Raw genomic sequence first — 20,492 nt, 5'->3', positions numbered from 1 at the left:
TCAAACTCACCGAGTCACATTTCAATGTCATGTGATCGTCCCTGCAGCTCCTGTCTGGAGTTTCTTTTGTTGTTGTTGTTGTTGTTGTCATGAGTGTCTTCCTCAATTTTGGTTTTGATGATGTCACACTTCCCAGTTCACTCCGAGGCTGAAGGCACTAGAAAGCACGTCTGAATTTTGTGTGACTCTTTCTTTTGTTTTGTTTTTATTTGGTTAACATTTTGTGAAATAGCTTCAGGGGTTTTCTCAGGCTAAGGTTAGGCCGAGGTGTTAAGCCACTCGAAGTATCTGGTTTGTTGAGTCGATGACATTTAAAATGTGATATTTGCCATTTGAAACAGCAACAGCAGATTTTAAATTACCCTAAAATTACATTTTACATCGATTTTAAGTCACCCTATGTGACTTTGTTGCTTCAGCCACATTCCTGCTGACTCTATCTTAAATTTACAGTAAAGACCTGAACCCCAGTGCAGCAAAACCACCTCAGTGGATTTTCTATATGTCTCAGCAGAGTCCTTTCTTCATCCCTTCCCTGAGGTGTGGTGCTGTTTTATGAATGAGCTGTTATGCAAGAAAAAGTGACCTTAATACAGCCAGACAGAGCGGAGGGGAGGGAGGAAGGATTGAAAGTGCCACATGCTTAGGACTCTAGCGACATAAGCATGTTGCAAAAAGAAAATCCAAAAATCAAATGATTGATTTTTGCTGGTTGGTGCAGATGAGCGACCTTTGCAGTGGAAGTAGTTCACAGCAGGTACGGTGACAGATTCGATTTGTACTAACCGTAATGTGTCATCCGGCTAAATCTGGAGATTTACTCGTATTTATGAAGATGATCAAGATATAATCATGATAATAAGCACTAATTTTGTGGTTATTGTAGGATCTCTGCCAGATGGTGAAACGGCGTGCCGAGAAAATTCACTGCCTCTCAGGCCGCGCTTGAACTTTGTGCAGTTTTTTTTTTTCTCAGGGTAAATCCGCTTACATGTCTGCCAATAGCAAATTTTTCTCTCTTATCTGAGACTGATTAGACTGAGGGAGGTCAAGTGTGTGTTGGTTAAGAAAAATATTTACCCATAAAGGGCTGCCTATACTTAATATAATCCTTTATATGTCTGCAGTTTTATCCAACGGCTCTCCCACCTGCTGATGCTGATGTGAATTCAGGGTCGGGAGTTCTAATAACCAGACAGTAGTTTTGAAAATGGTGTTTTCAGTAAGTAGATGTAATAATTACAACTTTAATATTTAAATATTCTTTTAGAAATGTGTTTAGCAGCTGCTTGGATGAATAATTACTGCCTATGACAACACAATTTGACAAATATTTGATATTTGATTAGTGTTGATCGATAATCGATCAGCCTGTAGTCTGTGTGTTAATCTAATCTCTCTATACTCACTCAAGTACAGTCAGGATATAATGAACAATTAGGGTTGAAAGTTCACCATCAGCCCCCTGTTTGACAGGTTATTGATCGGTATTGTTAGCGGTAGCATGGCTGCAGCAGGTGTGTCTGTCATACGGTGTGTTGTCATAACGTGGAATAGTCTCAGGTTTGTTTTCATGTCTGCTGGAAGGATTTTCTCCTCAGGGAGTAAAGTTAATTATTTACATCGAACAATACCGGGTGAGGCTACAACTGTGCCCCGGAATGACATGGCCCATATGGTATGTCTGGGTGTGTGTTATGTTATATTTTCTGACAAAAAAAAAAAAATCTGATCATAGATCCAAAGAAAGAGAATCATTCCGATTGATTTTCTTCACTAATTTCATCGCCGACGACAGGAAGCTGTAGATTTCTTTTGACTTTTGTTATGAGCATGTAAGCGGTGTGTCGTCTTAACGTTCACAAATGAGTCCAGGCGAATTTACGAGTGTTTGAGTTGGCCTGCAGAACCAAAACAAAGGCTCAAGGCTGGATGAAGGAGGGTTCTACTAAAAATATCTTGATTTCACGTCACCAAAATAGAACTTTAGGTACAGATGAGTTAAATACAGCAAAACCAAGCAGTATGTGTGTGAGCTGAATCACCATGGCGACCAGACTCCACCCATCAGGGTCCTGGAGGGAGAGGCTGCTCAGGGGTCATCCTGATAACTTTAACAACACCTGCTGCAATTTACCTGTAAAATGACTTATTCTTAACTTTTGGCCCCTTACATTTGTGGCACACACACACACACACACACACACACACACACACACACACACACACACACACACACACACACACACACACACACACACACACACACACACACACACACACACACACACACACACACACACACACACACACACACACACACACACACACACACAGACAGATCATGTTAGTAGGAGTCCCTAGCCTGCGGCTGTGTGAGTACATCAACATTCCTACACTGATAATACTAACATACTGGTGTTTAGCTTGTTTACTTCATTAGCAGTGTCATGAATTAGCATATTAGCTGATGTAACAAATTATTGAACAAAATATTAAATGAAGTGGAGCAAATCTGGGTACTTTGACATCAAATTTTTTTTTTAAAAACTTCCATAAAAAAAACTTTGTAGAAACTTGGACCGGCCCTGCGATGAGCTGGTGACTTGTCCAGGGCGAACCCAGTCTCTCGCCTGTGGTCACCTGGGATAGGCTCCAGCCTCACCCGTGACCCGTCTTTCAGACAATCACCTGAAACGATTATGAGCGCCTCTTCTTCAAGAAGATGTACGAATGAAAAACGGACTTGTTTTCAATAAAAATAATAATTCATTCATATAAGGTGCACTGGATTATGAGGCACACTGTCAGTTTTTGAGAAAATTAAAGGCTTTTAGGTACGCCTTTTAGTGCGGAAAATACTGTACAGTTATTCCTTTGTTCCCTGTTTTATAACCTTTTATGGGAATAATCCTGAGGGGGCTCAGATTAAATATAAGCAAATTTTACAGCAGGAAGTCAAATACTTCCTTAAACCAATGGCTGCTGGAACTAAGATTGATAGAATCATACCTCTAAATACTCAACTTCCTAATTTAGATGCACAGTGAGCTAAGCGGCGTCTTTGTTGCAGTGCAGCTGGGTTGTGGAACTTCCTGTGACTCGGAGCATCACTTTAATCAAACTTCCAGGGAGCCACAGAGACTGAAGTCTTTCCAGACTCCTTCTGGGATGGATTCCCTTCAGGCTGACTTGTTTTTACGCATGGGGGAGTAAAAAGGCTGGTTATGTAACATCAGCAAAGGTGAGGGGTTCTGCATGCAGTCACTTCACTTCATTTGCAGAGGGAGAACAGAGGGGGGAGGAAGGGGAAAGGGGAAGAAGAGACAAAGGAAAAGGGAATGAGGAAAGGAAAGAAATGGTAGAGGAAGAGAGGGTGGAGAGGAGGAAAAAAGGAAAGAATTTGAAGAGTGAAAAAGAGAGATGGAGATGGAGGGGAGAGAGATGAAGATGAAGGAATGAAAAATGGTCAGAAAGGCAAAAGAGCAAGAAGGGAAATCAGAAGTAGAGGAAGAAAGGAAATGAATATGGAGACTGAGTGACAGGAAATAATTATTAGAGGAGGAGGAAGTAAGAGAAGAGGTAGGAAAGAGATGGGGAAAGAAAAAAGATTGGAGAACAGAATGAAAGAAAGACAGCCGTGCTTCAGCCACCACTAGCCTGAGCGAGACGACACGCCGCGGTCACGACAGGATGTTTACCACCCACTGTCACCTCATTGGGGTCATGTGACCCCTCATGTCAGCAGTCGTGTGCTCACATGATTAATCAGTGCATTGATCACGCCGGCGATCGCTCGAAAGGAACCATGATGTTTCGAGGTAAATGACTTCCTGGGTGGAAAGAGGAAGAGTGTGATTTAAAGAAGCAACATCCTCCCTCCACTCAACCCCAGGCTGGTTACACTTCTATTGTTTCATCCGTCCATCTTTTCCATTAACCATGAGGTTACAGCTAGAAGCCGCAGAGCGTTCAGTATTTCTCCTGGGAATGTAGAAGGGGAAAAAAGAATTTATAACTAAATTTTCCTCCCTACTTTTATTCCTGGCACTGCTGAGATGACTTGAAATAGATTTACTTTACTTTCCCGGAGGGAGATCTGATTTCACAGGCAGTACATATTTAGTTAATGTTGGGGAAATAAAAGATTAAAGATTCAACAATATTTTCTAACAAGTTACCTGCACGGTGTGTGGTAAGCATTGAGCTCATAATAAACCAGAATAGTCTAAGATTATTGGTTTTATTATCTGCTTGAGATAAGAGGCCGACATCTCTTCACATAATCATTGAAATATTTGATTGACGAGCACCTCCAATGTTTCTGTACCATTAGTGGTAAAACAAGTACATTTGTTATAAATATGAAAATGTGTGAAGTTAAAACATTGCCATAAAACCATAAAACATTTTTCAGACACATAACCATGTCTCTTTGAAGACAACAGCCTATGGAACTAGTTAATGTTTTGTCAGATGCTCCAGATAATAAGTGGGGATCATTTCCTGCATGACCACTCAGTCAGGTTGTAAAGCGGCTGGAATGACTCACCGTTGCCATATTAACCAGGACACGATCATAAAAACGTTGCAAAACCCTCGCTTCAATTGAGGAAGTATTAAAGGAGCTCCTAGACAGGCGTCCATCTCTGCAGCAGTAAAGCACAGATTTTGTTGATGTTTCCAAACACCCGAGTGGAAAGATACCTGCAATTTGATTGGACGCTGCTGATGTTATCTAATGATATAGAAGTGGATGTAAACGGTGATGAAAACACGTCCTAGAGCTGCAAAGATATTTCTATTTATGAGGTGCATCCGTCCTTGGGATCAAAGTGCAAGCTGCAAGGTAAAACTGTGCCCGCAGCGCCCCCGAGTGGACATCCGTAAAACCGCAGGAGGGGAGGTGGCTTCCCGTCAGCCATTACTTTAGGTTTAATTACTGTATCTTAAATAATACAATATTTTAATATAATAATTAAAAAAATACTGCATTTTTTCATGTGTTTTTAAAATTCCACAAATCAAGTTGATTTGACTAAAATTAGTTTGAGCAATCTGAATGTAGAAGCTTGAAAACCTGACAGTTGAAATTTGGTCTGATTTTTAAAAAAAATCCCATTTTCATTCCAAAAAGGAGATTTTAAGTCCTTTGGTTCAGCAGTAGAGCGCCCCACATTTATCATGGAAATATATTCCTGTTTTGGAAAGTTTCATCTTGTTTTTTTCTTGCCCGCTTTAATAGTTGCTCATTGGGGGCACACCAAAACGCAGCTGCCCACCGCTCTACCTCTCATCTGCATGCTTACAGGACCCGTGTGTGTGTGTGTGTGTGATGGGCTTGTTCACATACACATATATAAAATACTAACACTTAAGTGGACAATTACTGTTAATTCCCTGCAGGGATCATTAAAGTGTTTAACATTTCTAATGCAATTTTCATGTTAAGATCTTTATTCTCATTTGATCTCCATTTATATTATAAATTTATGTATCTGTAATTACTGAAATAAAAAATACAACCATGTATTGGATTTTGAAATAAGATCCCTCAGCTGTACATGAATGTTTGGATCTCCTGCAAATATGGTTCCCAGTTGTCTCATTAATCTGATGAAAAAACTGTGCGTACTTACATCTGATTCAAGCAGACTCCTAGCTATTACTACTTTTGGTCAAACGTTTCCTTTAGAAAACTGAATAAAAACAAGAAGCCTCTCAGATTTCAAATCTCCACAAGACAAACACATCTCAGCTGTGACCTCTACTTTCAGGCAACACAAGAAAACCCACAAAACACAAACAGACAAGTGTCTACTTACTTACTCAACTCAGTTTATTTACAGAGTAGTTTGCAAATGTACTGAAATTACCGACAGAACATTTTTTTCTTTTTTACACATGGGGAGCTTTTTAAATGTTTGATCTCTCAAAAGTTTGATCTAGTTGCTTCAAAAACCCAGTAAGCGACCACTTCTTTTGATTACCATCAAGTCCCTCGGGGAAAAGAAGAATAAATTAACTGGGTTTTAGGCCGTGCCCCATCTTCCAGACTAGAGTGAATGTAGCAGTTGGAAAGAGTTAATAATTCTGGGTGAGTACAGGAGACAAATCTATGCAACACCAACCCCGTTACTCGAATACAGAACGAGAAAATAGAACCAAACATAGACAGCTTGACAAGAAACAGCTTTACTACAACAGTCCTCCCTCAAGATGAGCCGTACAGAAGCAACATGATTATTTTAAGGGTCTACGTCACGAGGCGATGAGACGTTCAAGTCCTGACCGGATGTAATCACGCTGATCCCAATCAACACGGCGGGTTTTTTTTGTTTTTTTTTACAGGTTCTTTTCTACAGGGGCAACAAATCCCAATCTCAGGTGAAGGTCTTAATGTGTGCAATTTTCAGCTGATGCAAAAGCTGGAATGGCGCCGATAACCCTCTTTTTTTTTTTTTGCTACCAGAGTGACATAAATAAAAATTCACTTGCATAACAGATCAGTATCAATTAAAAAAAAAAGAAAAAAAAAAGAAAGGTGAGAACTCAGGGTGAGGACTGGGGAGGAAATGACTTTCCCTTTAAAAGACAACTCCATGCCTCAACTCTGCAAACACCAGAAGAATAACAGAACCGTCCCCGACAGCCACTGGGTTATGATACATGCCTTCTTATGATGCAACAGGAGTGAAAGTAAAACATCTAATATAGATAACATGAACAGACAGTAAAAGGAAAATAAAAACAAAAGCAGCTAAACACCTACATCCTATAAAAATAGTTTTAAAAAAAAAGACATTTCCAACACATTTCTGGTAGTTGCTAACATTCTAACAGTTCCTTTTCCAATACAACAATCTGCCAATCTACTTTTATTTAATGTGTTGGTCATGGCTTTTTTTTTTTTTAAAGCATGTTGAAGTAACCTGCTCACCCTCCCCAAATTTGTCTGAAGGAGTATTAAGAATACAGAGGAAACTTTTTTTACTCAAGGTATGTCAACTCATGCTAATGCTGAGCAGGCGGAACGCTGAAAGGACGGCACAGTCCTCACCTAGTTAGGCTCAAGCATCTAAATTCTATTTTCCTATGTTAAAGTGTAAATGTTAAAGTGATGACACAACATCTGTTGGGATACTAGACTAGCCAGGGATGCTTTTAAATAGAAGCCATTCACGCCGTTAGTGTATCTCCTTCCAGGTTTATTTTACGGTAAAAACCTTTGTAATAAATACACTGAATGAAAATGTTTTCGCACTTTCTGGATTTTTGAGAAAGAATCCGAATAGATGCAAGATTAGCGGGTTGAACCCTTTGGATTCTGCATGCTTTTTTTTAAAAACACACGTTAGATCGTGCAGGGAAAATAACGCCAAGTGTGTCGTTTCTGCACAATCGCTGCACCAGCGGGTTAATATTCCGTGTTGTGATGTGTTGGTATGCACGCACACACACAGGAGTGGGGAATCCCACCCGACTCCTTTTTGAATATTATTTTCCCGAAGCCCACTTTCCCTAATTGATCTTCATTGTTCACGTTCTATTTTTCACCTGCTTTTTGTGCGTCGTGTTATCGCGTCACCGTCCGCGAAAGACATACAGATGTGCTGACAAATAATCCATGTGTTAAAAGAAGAACAGCTTTAATGTAGAATTTGCAAACGTACCAGTACGTGCCTAGTTCAGGACAACATATTGCATGTTATTTTTAAGACTGTAGTGGGGAGGGTGTCATTCTCTGTCCATGCAATTAAATAGCAACACAGGGAAAAAAGGGTTAACACACACTTAACACGTCTTAGAGAGGAAAATAAGTCACCCAGAGGTCTGCAGCAGTAAATCTTGTCATTTCTTTCAAATAGATTTGGACTTATAATCTTTTTTTTTTCTTTTTTTTTGTGTCCTTTAAATTCAAATGTTGACAGAATAGGAGTACATTTTGTGGATCACATTCAGACGCCTCGTCTCTCCTCTTCTATACTTCAGTGTTTCCTGCATAGAGCCTGGTCCATGCCCGGGCTGGAGGAGGGGGGAAGAGAGATAAAATTGTGGAAGGTGAGACTGGGGGGAGAGAGATATGATTGCAGGGCTGTGTTGAAAAGCAAAGTGTTGCAGAGTTTACTCAGACGGACTCCCCAGAACAGGAGGTACCCCAAAAGGAGCTGAAACCTAGGAAGGTTTTAGGAGTTTCTCAAGCAAACATGCCCAACTCTTCTGCTTCTAACTGTTTGAGATGCTATGTTTGCTCCGCCACCAGCTGTTCACAAACCATAAAAACATTTTCAAGTTTGATCAAGGCATTTCGAAAATCTTTTTTTTCTAATGCATGCATTCAAATAAACCAGGGGGAGGGAAAACTGAGGATGAACACAATTGTGTTTTTCAATTCCTTGAAGATAATCGGAACTCTCGACAGGCTTGATACCCATTACCATAGGATAACAAATATAGAGCAGATAGATAAAATGGGAGGAAAGGTTTAATATAAATGAACAGAAACCCCAAGAAAAAAGGCCAAGAAGAGTCTGCGTACACCACCCCTACCAAAACAAATAAAAATATCAACTTTACATTTTTTTAGGGTCTAAAGCATATTTCAGGGTCCAATAACGAGCTAGAGGAGAGACAAACAGATCAAATGTTGCAGGGAGATTCGAGACACGAGGTCCAGGTCACCTCATTTGAAAATGACAAGTAAACAAGACTTCTGATTGCTCAATTAGAAAATTAAGTTCTGTTGGCTCCATGTATTTCAGCTTCCATTAGGGATTCATCTGCACATTATTTTCTTTGACACACTGAAATCTGACACACTGGATGCTATAACTAAGTTAAAGAAGGGTTACATTTCTTTTCCCCCCTATAAACGAATAATAACTCTTATATGAAACCCACCTGGCACTCAGACAAACAGCCAAACAACTGCTTTTATTATCTTAAAAGCAAATTCAACGTCCTCCAGCCGTCACTGTAAAAGATGCTGAGCCCCGCTGTCGTTCATCTCAGGAAGGTGACGCCGAACAATCAGAGAACACTCCACAGCCGTTCACTCAGACGCTCTTATTGAGCCACTAAGTTGAAAATGTTTGTCATACCTGGAGGATGAATTACATCATAACTCCAGCGTGAGCGCTCTGCAGTCTGTGGGTGTGGCCTATAAATGAATTCCCCCCTTTAATTCTGTTAACAACACATTAAATTACATTTAAGTCAATGATTTTCTGAAACATTCTGATGCAAAAGCCTCCTGGCATTTTATGTTACGTCTGAGAGACAAAGGGCTTGCAGTGTTGGTACCAACTTGGTGGTTTAAAATTTACGATCACAATGCTGTTTATATTATTTCATATTGGGTAGTGGAAGGAAATATCACCTGTCTCGATGGCAATGCTTTCGTTTTTCTTCCACTGCTCTGCAACATCGTTTGCCAGAGGGTCATCTGGATTGGGAGCGCTTAATAATGCCTGGATAGATAGCAACACTGTACGGATCTGCAGGGCTGGAGACCACTTATCTGAAAAAGAGACGTTCGGACAAAACGGCACAAGACGAGGCAAAAATGAAGGCGTAGATATCAAATTTGCAGCACTTTAAAGTACAAACAACTTGAGGAATCCAATGAGAGGTAACTCTTTCGGTTTGTTGCAATGCATGTGTAAAACTTCCAAGTTCTGCCATCAGTTGGTTGTTTCGTCCCAAACTTGTTTTTACTCACATCTACTTCCTGATACTTTCTGCAAATAACCTGTAACTCTTGCACCAAGAAAAAAAAAAGTTTTGTGATTCTGTTCTCGTAGTGACAATAAACACAATGCCTGTGCCTCTGTGCCTTATGTTACTGTTATGTGAAGAGTGATGTTGCCACTTTCTGGGTGTGACATGACTGATTTGACAACTGACAATTAATTTTGCGGTAAAGATACAACATTTAAAGAACGTATGCAACTACATCTAATACAGGATTACTGTCACATTATTATTTCTTATTATTTTGTTGTATTCTCCTTAACCGATTATTTCCACATTAAAAAATGAATTGTCATAATTTTGCGGAGCTTAAAATTCAAGAAAAACAGGTAATGTCTGTGATTTAGTGAATCTGCCTTTTATTGCTGTCAGATCATTGTCTGGGCTCACCAGCGCAACAGTGGCTAAAGAACAGATGCCATTCATTAAAAAAAAAAAAAAAGTTCTGGATCTGGGAACATAATCAATGTAAAACTGATCCCTTACCTTTCAAAATGTCTAAACATATTCTTCCCAGTTTGTCAACATTGGGGTGGTAGATTTTGGTCATGAATCGCACTTTGGGAGCTGCCATGGGATACTCTTCTGGAAGAAATAGTTCAAGTTTAAATACGCCTCCTTCAAAAGGAGAGTCTTGAGGCCCTGAAATGACCACATGGAAGTAACGTGCATTCCCTTCGTCAGGCGTAGCGATGATTCCTGGAACAGGCTCTGCCATCAACCGCTGTGTCTCCTGAGTGTGGTCAGAATGAAAAATAAAACACTGTTTTTGACATAGTGGAGATATTAAAAAAAGGCAGGAAGAAAAACTGTGGATTAACAGCAGACAACATTGTTTTACGTGTATAAAAGAGGCAAAATGACTTCACCCTTCTTGGTCATACGTGCGCTTCATCAACAAACACACCAAATGGCATTCCACATACTATTATTACACACAATAATTCACACGGAGAAAGATGGGAGTGCTTCAATTTATCACTAAACTAAGCATTAACAAGGATTAAATACTTCATTCAAGACAGATAAAGGATGCTTTTGCCTCCCAAAATGTACATGTAAGTAAATGTCTAATCAGTCAAAAAATATTATCCCTAAAAAGAAACCTTTCCAGTCAATGGAAGTGTACATATTAAGTTTCAGAAAAAATACAGTTTTGAAGTTATACTCCTATAAAAATTTGGAACTAATACAACTCACATATTGGGATTAAATTTAGAGATGTAAATAAATAAAAAACAAATGTAAAATATCCTAAACGACTAAAAGCCGTTTTAATAATTGATTTTTGGGTATAAAAGTTGGAGGGAAAAATATTTTTCAATATTGGAGATATTTTCCAGAAAAAAAAACTCACATTCATTTTCACTTCGTAGTTTGGGTGATAAAACTGTTACCTGTTGTCAATCAATTCACTGATTCATGGATTCAACCATGATCGGTTATTCATAATCGGTTTACAGATGAAGTATTCTGGGGTGTATTGAAACGATCAAAATTGAGCTCTGTTAAGTTTAGTTAAATCAGTTAAGCACCGAGATAGAGAACAACATGAATCAAAAGGAGGAAAGTGAACATGTTTGTCCTTTCTGCAGATTATCACGCAGGTGCAATGACATCTGCAGTCATCAGGAAGGAAAATAATTATCTGAGTTATTACTTCCTTGAAAGCTAAAGGGAAGAAACGAGAGGAAAGTGGAAGCTGGGTCACGTTTTTCCTCTCAACTTGCTGTAAAAACCCGACTAAAACCGAGCGGTAGCCGCCTGACGGAAAAGGCTGATCGCGCCCACTGCCGGGCCAGGCCCAGTGAAGTTGTCGTGAATCTTAAAAACAGGACACCGCAGTGGAATAGGCCTCACATTTACACCCGGGTTTTTGTTTATTTTTATACAAAATAAGCAAACGTGTCGCATTTACGTTCAAACTTGAATAGTATTTCTTTAAAACCACAACAGCAGCGTTTCACTTCAGCCCTAGTCGTGTAGCTACGATTCGGCAAAGCTACAGCTGCTAGCCTAGCTTACTTAGCGAACCCATTCATATAGCGACTACGACGCAATGTCACTATTTTTTGGATCAATATAGTAAATTAGCCACCCAGTAATATGGAACATATGATTTTAATATGACAATTCGAGCATTCCAGCCAAAAATATCAATCACTAATAAAGCAGATGGGAGTAAACGGAAGTGGCAAACAAAACAACACTTCCAGACACGGACCAGCGAGCTAGCTCGAAACCTAGTTAGCAGGAGCTAATTCTGCTAGCCGAGCTACACGTTGGAAGACAGTAATTAAACGTCCGTCTTCTCGTTGGTTTATTTTTACAGTACTCACACGCGTGTTCCTCGGTGTAAATACATAACGTTTAATATGAAGCGTACCTTAACAATTCTACGAGGCAAACCGGCCATCTTGTGTTAGCTATTATATTTTTAGCCGTGGGTTCCTCCGCTTGAGATTGTTGGATTGACTGCGCTGCCGGGGTGGGGATAGTTAACTCGCACTTCCGGGGGCTGCCGATGACGTCAAAAAATGTGACTAAACTGGCTCAATGGGAGAAAAACAGTTCGTGAATTTGACCTACTGTGTTGACTACAAGCCCAGTTTTATGTAACATATATATTTGAGTAATTAAAAAAGGTCTACCCATTTGTAAATGTTTACTGTTTTCTGTAATCACTATGTTTATACCTGCCTTTCAGGCCATCAAAGATATGAAATAGCCGATTGAGCAACACGCTGCATCTCTCCAAGCGGTTTTACCAATTCCAATAAAAGCAACCGACTTTTTATTCTCTGCTGCTTTTAAATAGAGCACATACAAAATGCGTTTACATTTATTACTGCGCCCTCTTGTATTCATATTTCACAGCTGATGTGTATCTTTAATCTGATAAAGAGTTTCAAAAAGTCAGCATGTGAAAAAAATGTTAGAGAAAAAAATCAATGAAATATCAAAATAAAAGCCATTTAATAGCTTTGTAGTAGCAACATTGGGGGGAAAAAATCCACAACAATCCAATATTAAAGTTTATTATACATCACTACAGTAATAACACAGACACATGATTTGCAGTTGTGCCTTCCACTATCTGTCCTTGGGGGGATTCTTCTTTCTGCGCCTGGTGCGGTATCTGTGAAGGATGGAAATAGAGGAAAATTTTAAGGTCAAGAGCAGGAATTGTGATTGTTTAGTATGTTTTCTTAAATATCACAGGGAATAACTTTTAATTCAAGGACATGGTTTCCACCACAACTACTAAACTTAAAACTTGACCTGTGCAACCATATCCTTCATCATCGATGAATGTGAACGAAATGATATGAAAATCTTTTGAGTTCAAGTTTAAATCTGCTTATAAACATAAATAAGAAAACTAAAGCATAAACAAGACAAGGGTCACCCTCCATATACTCCCTCTTTGGCAGGTGCACAACAAAACAAACACTAAGGCTCGATGGTTACATGTGAAACAAATGGTATTTTCTAAAAAATGTTCAGAAAGGCCATTATAAATAAGAAGTTTTCAGGGGAGACAAACTCCATGCTATTGAAGTTTCACAACTAGAATAATTACATTTGTACAGCCTTATACAAAGACATAAAATCACTAAAAATGTCCAACAACAATTATTATGTATGATTAAATAAGTGTTTAATTTTATGTACTTACTGTCCCACTGGATACCACCGATGTTTAGTGGTGAAAAACATCTTGCTCAGCTCCTCTATAGTTGGAGCCATTTTGTATTTTAGCGTCTCTTTGCTGAGGTGGGCCTTCAAAACCTGGTCATGGGTGTCAGGCGCGTTGGTCAGGGGGTCTGGCCGCTTTATTGGCTGCAAAGAGATCATAAATATCGGCCATTGTCACATATTTGTTGTACTCTCTCATAGTTCTGCAACAAATTTAATAATTGTGCTGATTGTTTATATACTTCAAACTGGTGTAAATCTGTTCCAACAATAATGCCAGGTTGATAATGTTTTATATCAAACCATCTATCAGAACTGTAGCAGTTACATTGGTGAAGCCAAAAGGCATTAACTTACCTGTGTAAGCTCATAGGGAATGTCGACGATGGGATGGTGGCATACTACGGTTTTCCCATCTGAAGTTACTGCGACTTCAACGTCACTAAATAAATTACATTAAGAGGTTATTATCCTGAGTACAGAGTGATTCTGAACATCATGATTACTGGCTTTAACAGTGCAACAACAAAAAAACCTTATCACACACTAATCAGTGGTTCTGGTAGCATGTTTTTAATATTAAACACCAAAGCCCTTTGTTAGCTATTCTCTCTGCCTTTATGTGGATCAGATATCACATAAATTAGCAAAGACCAAACATAAAGTACACCTTTACATCATGTCTACAAAACCATCATGAAATGTACAAAATTGTGAACCCAATTTTCATGTTGGGGAACCTTCCACATACTCTATAATTCACCAGCCTGATATTTATAAAAAATTACCTAAAATACAATTTTTTTCTGACTCTAATTCAATACTAAAACAATAATAAAGGTGTTTCCTTAAAAAAAAAACAACTAGTTCTTTGTTAGCGTTAATTTCTTAGTGAAACTGCTGACATTAAACATGGGTGCACCTTCTACTTTTTTGGAATTTAAAAGCTTTATGTAAATTACCCTTCCGGTGGTGGACCACTGACAGTGGACTTCAGCTGCACTGGTACCAAACATTCTGCAACAGAAACACCAAACAGGTGAAACACAAAACTATGAGGCTAGAAAATGTAACAGGGCCGAGTTCAGTTTTAAATTTCACTAAATCTATATATGAACTTGGAATTTCAATTCCCTTCAAAGTCTTTCCATTTACATATTCAAGGTTAGCTGGTTAGCTTGAGCTCTCATCGTTATAGTCAGAACTAATGCGAAAAGAAAACCTCCAATGAATACGTTTTATAAAATGGTAACAAATCGACTTACTTTGAGGATGTCGTAAGGTGGGACCGATAAATAAACGCGATACGAGTCTATGCAACTGACAGAAACGACCCGACGCCATGCTTGAGTGTTATGTGTACGTCACTATTAATGTTCCGTCGTCGCACGCAGGCTCGCGTCATTTGGTTCCACGTCTCTGTCGACGGTCACAAGCCACGTAACACGTTGTTGAAACGATTTACCTTTTAACAAACATTTTATTTCTTTAAATCTTCATCCAATCAAAAACCATTTAAGAAGTTGTGTGTATTTTTATTTTGCGAGAGGGATGACGTCACAGTACACATCTTCTACCAGTGGCAAAGGAATGTTTTACTGGAATGGTTTATCCTGATTGAAGCACAATCTGACATAAATTGCAAAAGAATCTTTGCATCTAGATTTAACATTTAATGTAAAATACAATTTAATGTATTAACTCAATGCATATTTTAGTAGTTATGCATTTAATAAGGGTCACAATCATTCTGAAACAAACTAGAGAGCAAGCCACGCAAGTGGAGAAAGTAGGACCTTTAGCACTTTTCTTCACTGCACCACAGAAAACAATTTCATGTCTTCTTCCACTTTGGACAAAATTATTATATACCAGGTGAAATATGATCATTCATGGATTCAGAACAGGTTACACATTTCACAATATTTATTAAAAATACAGTACATGGTTCTTTTGGGGTTTTTTTTTAAACTTTGTCTTACTTGAGTACAATAGCATTACTATTTCATTTTCTTTTTCATTATAACCCCCGGTATGCAAAACACGCATAGAGGAATATTCCAAGTGTCAAAGCCGCTGCTGTGATCTCATGATAACTGAAAGATGTTTTCAGGTGTTGTTGCTTCATTATTTGCATTCTTTCAAAATCTTCTGTCAAAACCTTTTGCGAAGGCAGCTTCAGGTATTCCAGTCTGTCCCCCAAGAAATTAAGTGGTGCACAACAAAAAGCAGATCGATTGTTTTCCAAGGGTGCAGTGTATCTGTGCACATGGTGTACAGGTTGTTGGTGCATCTAAAATGTCACTGGGAGACTTCCATCTCTGTCGCGGCTGCAGCAGTGGAGGCGTCTGATCCTGTGTTCACCACCAGGCGTTCTCGTCTGCCAAACACCTCAGACACTGAGGAAGAAAAGGTTAGACATTACTAATTAACATCATACAGTGTGTGACGACAAAAAATATCAAATGTAAATTTTTACCTGCTGCAACATCACTTATATCCCAAACCCGCAGGCCATCTTTCTGTCCCCCAAAGGCGTAGACGAAGGGAAGATCAGGGCAACACGAAGCGCAGAACAGCACACCCTGTTCACACGTGTTACAGGAAGTTATTAGAACTCTTTAAGAAAAACAAACTTCAGGAATTGGACCTGGCAAAACGCCTCTACAATTGATTGGAATGACAGCCATCATAATGTAAGTACAGGTTCGTACCATTTTCATATCTCGCGAGTGCACCAAGTTGGGTTTGTTTCCCAGAATGTCCCATATTTTAACATGTTTGTCAGCCGATGCAGTGACCAGGCATCCCTTAATCTGGCTGCTGAGATTTAGACCTGCAGAAACGTTGAAAAAATTTTTTTTCCAGCATTTTTCGTTGAACAATTCATGCAGTGTAAATTTCCCCAACATTTGTGTACTGTATTAACTAATTCACCCATGCTTTCATCATATCAAAGAGCCAGATCATTTCCATTTAGGAGCATTTTCTTGCAGATCGTACCAACAATCTTACACACTCGTCTTCCTACCTGACACTTCTTCATCATGAGCCTTGAGTGTAAAAACAGGTTTATCAGAGCGTGCATCCAGGCAGTAGACAAATCCATCATCTGTGCTGGCCTGAAACACGACAACAAACCTACATGAACTGCTGAACTAGTCAGAAATACAACAGAAGAGGAATCAACCACACGATGACTAGAAAGGATCAACACAACAGAACAATTTGCAAATATTACTTCACAATGTTAGCAGAGATGACAATTTGAGCACCTACCAAGAAGTTGCACGGTGAAAAGTGGTTCCAGACAAGACGTTCCACTTGACCACTGAACCTCCAGGTTCGATAGCTGCTGTCTGGACTGCGGCAATCGTATAAGACGGCTGTCCTGAAAAGAACAAAACGGTCGTGTCAAACTCGCGCTGCGAAATGTTCAGTTTGTCACATTGCAAGGTCACACTTACTTATCAAATGACCCCGATATCAAAGTCTGTGCCTCAAATGGGTGGAATGATAACGTCTGAACCTGAAAGATCAAATATGTTGTCTGCTAGAAGCTGAAGCGTGCGTATTGTGAATAACAAATAGAAGAATTACAACCAGAATAAACTGCATTTCTCAAAGGCTACCTTGTCGGTGTGTCTGTGCAGAGTTGTTGCCGGTTTGCCTTGAGTCAGATCCCACAGGATTACTGTGTCATCTGCCGATCCACTAGCCAACACGTTTCTAAGGAAAAGAGGGGAGAAAGTTTTATTTCTTCATGGTAAACGAATCACTTGAGTTGCATAAATTCACACATAAAGTGTCACGGCATTAATACATCTGAAAAGCATTGCCTGCTTTCTTGGATGACCTTTTTTTCTAAGCACTACGCCACTGAAATAGATCAGTGAATGTTCCAAGTGCTCAGAATACTGACCTGACCAGTCTGTTCCAGGATAAATCCAGCACTGCGTCTGTGTGACCCTCAACAGGCTCTTCTGCTGCTGCTGCTCCCCCCTGGCATCAAGAACAACAACCCACAATGAGCTAAAGGATCTAACAAACAGTAAACAGTACAAGGAAGCAAGACAAAACTGTCTCTAGCAACACAGTTGATGACAGTTTAAACGGAAATCAAATCTTCCACAACCCACTCTCACCATCTAAGGACAGTTTCAGATCAGGCTTTGTACCTTCTTGCTCTTTTTCTTCTTCTTGGATGCCTTTTTGCTCCCCAGTGAGAAGGCTGGTTCCAAACAGTCCACCACATCCAGATCCCACACATCTATCTGAGGGGTCATGTTTCCCACAGCAGCATAGTTACCTGTAGCAGGAACCCACACAGCAGAACACTGTCAGGTAAGTGTGGCGGAAAATAAATACCAAATAAATAAAAGTAGGTGTGTTTAAAAAAAAGAAGATTTTAGTAGTTTACGATTATAGTACATAACCAGAGCTTGGTACGTATTCCTTACCGGCCCCTTCTCCTGGGTTGGGGTCAAAGTTTAGCCACTCCACACACAGTGGGTAAGCTGGTAGCAAGACATCATGATGAACATAGAGGGATCCTTCCTCAGCATTATAAACTGTAAAAGAAGTCATTTATATACTCAGCTAATATTTTGAGTTCAAAAAGCTTCCAAATAAAAGCAGCTATGTTGTGTGAGGATATCTACCGTGGATCTCCAGATTGCAGCAGTCCTTCTCTGCCCGGCCTGTCAGGATGAGGTTGTCACTGGGCTTGACTTGAAAATCTTCTCGCTCATACTGATCCTAAGTAGAAGAAAAGAGCTGAAACTTAACTTAACATCAGGAACACAATACAGTGGCTGACTTCTTTAAATCTGTACTTTCAAGGCTATATATCTGTGGTTATTATCAGGCCTAAGGCTCCACTACAGGGCAGAAACTACAGGGCAAAAGTATAAATGAAATAACTGAAGTCACTCACTGTGTTTTTGATAGTGATGTAAGGATCCTGCTCATTAGAGCTGTAAACTGTCAGGCCAGCCAGACTGTCACCGAGATTAGCAGTCACTAAAGACAAACGACCACAAGACGCTCAGCCATGATAAACAGAGAACAAAATACTCTGTGCATAAACAATTGTGACTCTTCCTCACCTAAATCCTCTTCATCATATTTATCCAGGTCATACTCTGCTAACTCGTCATCCTCCCCCTGTTCCTTTGCTTCTTCACTCTCATCCTTTAACACTTCGGCATTGTCTGCCAAATTGCTGTTAGCACTCGGTTCGGACACAATGCCTTCATCCTCCTCTTCTTCGTCCTCAGCATCTCGTTCCCTGGTTCAGTGGAAAAGACAAAACAAAAAACAGGATATGAATTAGATTCCACCTGTTCGGCTATTCTAGGTGAGAAACAATGATCATACTGTTGTGACAGTTTGTAATTCCAACGTACCCCAGCTCATCTTTGGCTTCAGTGATGAGCCGCTGCAGCTCCTCTGGGCTCAACTCCACCTGAAATGGAATTAAATAAAAAGGTTGAGTTGAGGTCTGACAAGATGCAAAAAGAAAGAAAAAGAAGACCTTTATTTTTTTTTTGTTCAGTCCCTATATGCACAACCCTGAACACATATTAGACAAATGGATCCCAGGAAAACATGGTCCTTAATTTTTTATAGGTTTCTATAACGACACAACTCCGTCATGCATTACCTGCTAAAGTTTATTTTTATGACGTCACCTGTAGTTGTATCAACAAGTTTTAAGCTGGCTACATTAGCTAAAGCTACTGCCAATTAAACTGTTTTACATTGACGTGACATTTACTGTATTGCCAGAACTATTAAACCATATAAATGCTAACGACGAGAAAATGTCTTTAAAAGCTGTCATTTACTTTGGAGTACCAGTAGCATTGGTGTGTCTTCATGTTGACATGCTAGCCGACTGGTTAACGTTAGCTAACCCAGCTGCTTACTTTGTCCGGAGTTTCCTTGGCGACGCCTCTCTTCACCCATCCCACACACGTAATCTGGGAGCTCATGTTGGATAGATTAATATGTTACAATCCAACCGGCGTGTACAAATCGTGTTCACTTCTTGCACGCAAAAAGTTAGCGCACATGTGACAAACTGGTCCCGTGTCGCTTCCTGATGACGTCACTTAGAAATGACGTCTGCCTGCTGGAAAATGTCGCGCCGGTTTGCGAATATTCTGTGCAGTATTATTTAGGACGGACTTCAGCAGCCTCGTCATTCGTGGGCTCTACGGGAACTTCTTGAAATCAAAAAATGTTGGGTTTTGGTTTTTTAGAAAAAAATATAAATTTTTTAAAATTGTTTTGGCAAAGTTTTATACATTATTCATAAACGTAAATATGATAAGAAAATACTTTTCATTTTTATAATTATATATTGTGATATATAAAGTTAATTAGTGGTGTACAGAAAAAATGCATTAAAAACACTAAATATTTGAAGTACTTAAAAATTGTATGACACCATGTTCTTGTTCTTGTATATTATCCCCTGACAATTGTTATATGTTCTTTGTACACTATTTGTTTACAATTATTCAGTCAATGAACTTTTTTTTTTTTTAATGAAAACGTTGCATCGACATACTAGTGCAAGATCAGCCACTGCCTCTACAATCCTTATTTAAAGTAACATTTAAAAAAAAAATACACTAGTGTTGTTATCTCCTGTAAAAATATCTTTACTGAAATGTGTGTGATTTTCATGTTTTTCATTGAAGCATTTAAAGTATGATTTATTAAATCATCTATTAAAAAACAACCAACCCAGACCAGACAGTGTGCAAAAGGTCCCACAGCAGATGTTTGATGGCCCATGACCCACTTCACAGCCACTACCTGCCAACAGCTGCCATCCTCCGTGGCCGCATGCATATTAGGAAAGTGGGCGAATGTGAATCTGTCACAATGTCCAACTGTTCGTGACCTTTCACTCCCCAGGTCAAGGCTGCCACCTTCATCTGCAACAGCACAGTCTGCCAGGAGCTGTTCAAGAGCTTATCTGAGTGGTTCACGTCCACGTCTAGGTGCAAATAGAAGAAATGGATCAC

General features: G+C 39.4%; 3 protein-coding genes across 4 annotated transcripts; all 3 read right to left on the bottom strand.

The window, feature by feature from the left end:
• Nucleotides 1-6,179: 6,179 nt before the first annotated feature.
• Nucleotides 6,180-12,252, bottom strand: ube2nb (ubiquitin-conjugating enzyme E2Nb). Of its 2 annotated transcripts, XM_068306667.1 has the most exons (5): nucleotides 12,140-12,252; nucleotides 10,240-10,486; nucleotides 9,380-9,520; nucleotides 8,578-8,620; nucleotides 6,180-8,025 (listed from the first exon to the last, which is right to left on the bottom strand). In XM_068306667.1, the coding sequence occupies exons 1-5, from the start codon at nucleotides 12,167-12,169 to the stop codon at nucleotides 7,989-7,991; spliced, it is 498 nt and encodes a 165-aa protein (XP_068162768.1). In that variant the 5' UTR covers nucleotides 12,170-12,252; the 3' UTR covers nucleotides 6,180-7,988. The 2 variants fall into 2 exon arrangements, with proteins under 2 accessions (XP_068162768.1, XP_068162769.1); XM_068306668.1 differs by lacking the exon at nucleotides 8,578-8,620.
• A 523-nt stretch (nucleotides 12,253-12,775) lies between these two features.
• Nucleotides 12,776-14,834, bottom strand: mrpl42 (mitochondrial ribosomal protein L42). Its single transcript, XM_068306670.1, has 5 exons — nucleotides 14,718-14,834; nucleotides 14,415-14,469; nucleotides 13,810-13,894; nucleotides 13,433-13,596; nucleotides 12,776-12,892 (listed from the first exon to the last, which is right to left on the bottom strand). The coding sequence occupies exons 1-5, from the start codon at nucleotides 14,794-14,796 to the stop codon at nucleotides 12,847-12,849; spliced, it is 429 nt and encodes a 142-aa protein (XP_068162771.1). The 5' UTR covers nucleotides 14,797-14,834; the 3' UTR covers nucleotides 12,776-12,846.
• A 151-nt stretch (nucleotides 14,835-14,985) lies between these two features.
• On the bottom strand, nucleotides 14,986-19,558 carry pwp1 (PWP1 homolog, endonuclein). Its single transcript, XM_068306666.1, has 15 exons — nucleotides 19,383-19,558; nucleotides 18,861-18,919; nucleotides 18,561-18,742; nucleotides 18,389-18,474; nucleotides 18,114-18,210; nucleotides 17,913-18,023; nucleotides 17,631-17,761; nucleotides 17,375-17,454; nucleotides 17,085-17,181; nucleotides 16,920-16,981; nucleotides 16,732-16,843; nucleotides 16,484-16,574; nucleotides 16,167-16,288; nucleotides 15,932-16,037; nucleotides 14,986-15,851 (listed from the first exon to the last, which is right to left on the bottom strand). The coding sequence occupies exons 1-15, from the start codon at nucleotides 19,446-19,448 to the stop codon at nucleotides 15,754-15,756; spliced, it is 1,500 nt and encodes a 499-aa protein (XP_068162767.1). The 5' UTR covers nucleotides 19,449-19,558; the 3' UTR covers nucleotides 14,986-15,753.
• Nucleotides 19,559-20,492: the final 934 nt, after the last annotated feature.

This window comes from Antennarius striatus, chromosome 22 (genome assembly GCF_040054535.1).
Source record: "Antennarius striatus isolate MH-2024 chromosome 22, ASM4005453v1, whole genome shotgun sequence".
NCBI classification, from domain to species: domain Eukaryota; kingdom Metazoa; phylum Chordata; class Actinopteri; order Lophiiformes; family Antennariidae; genus Antennarius; species Antennarius striatus.
The sequence above is the reverse complement of the archived record's forward strand: the minus strand, read 5'-3'. Positions and strand labels throughout refer to the sequence as shown.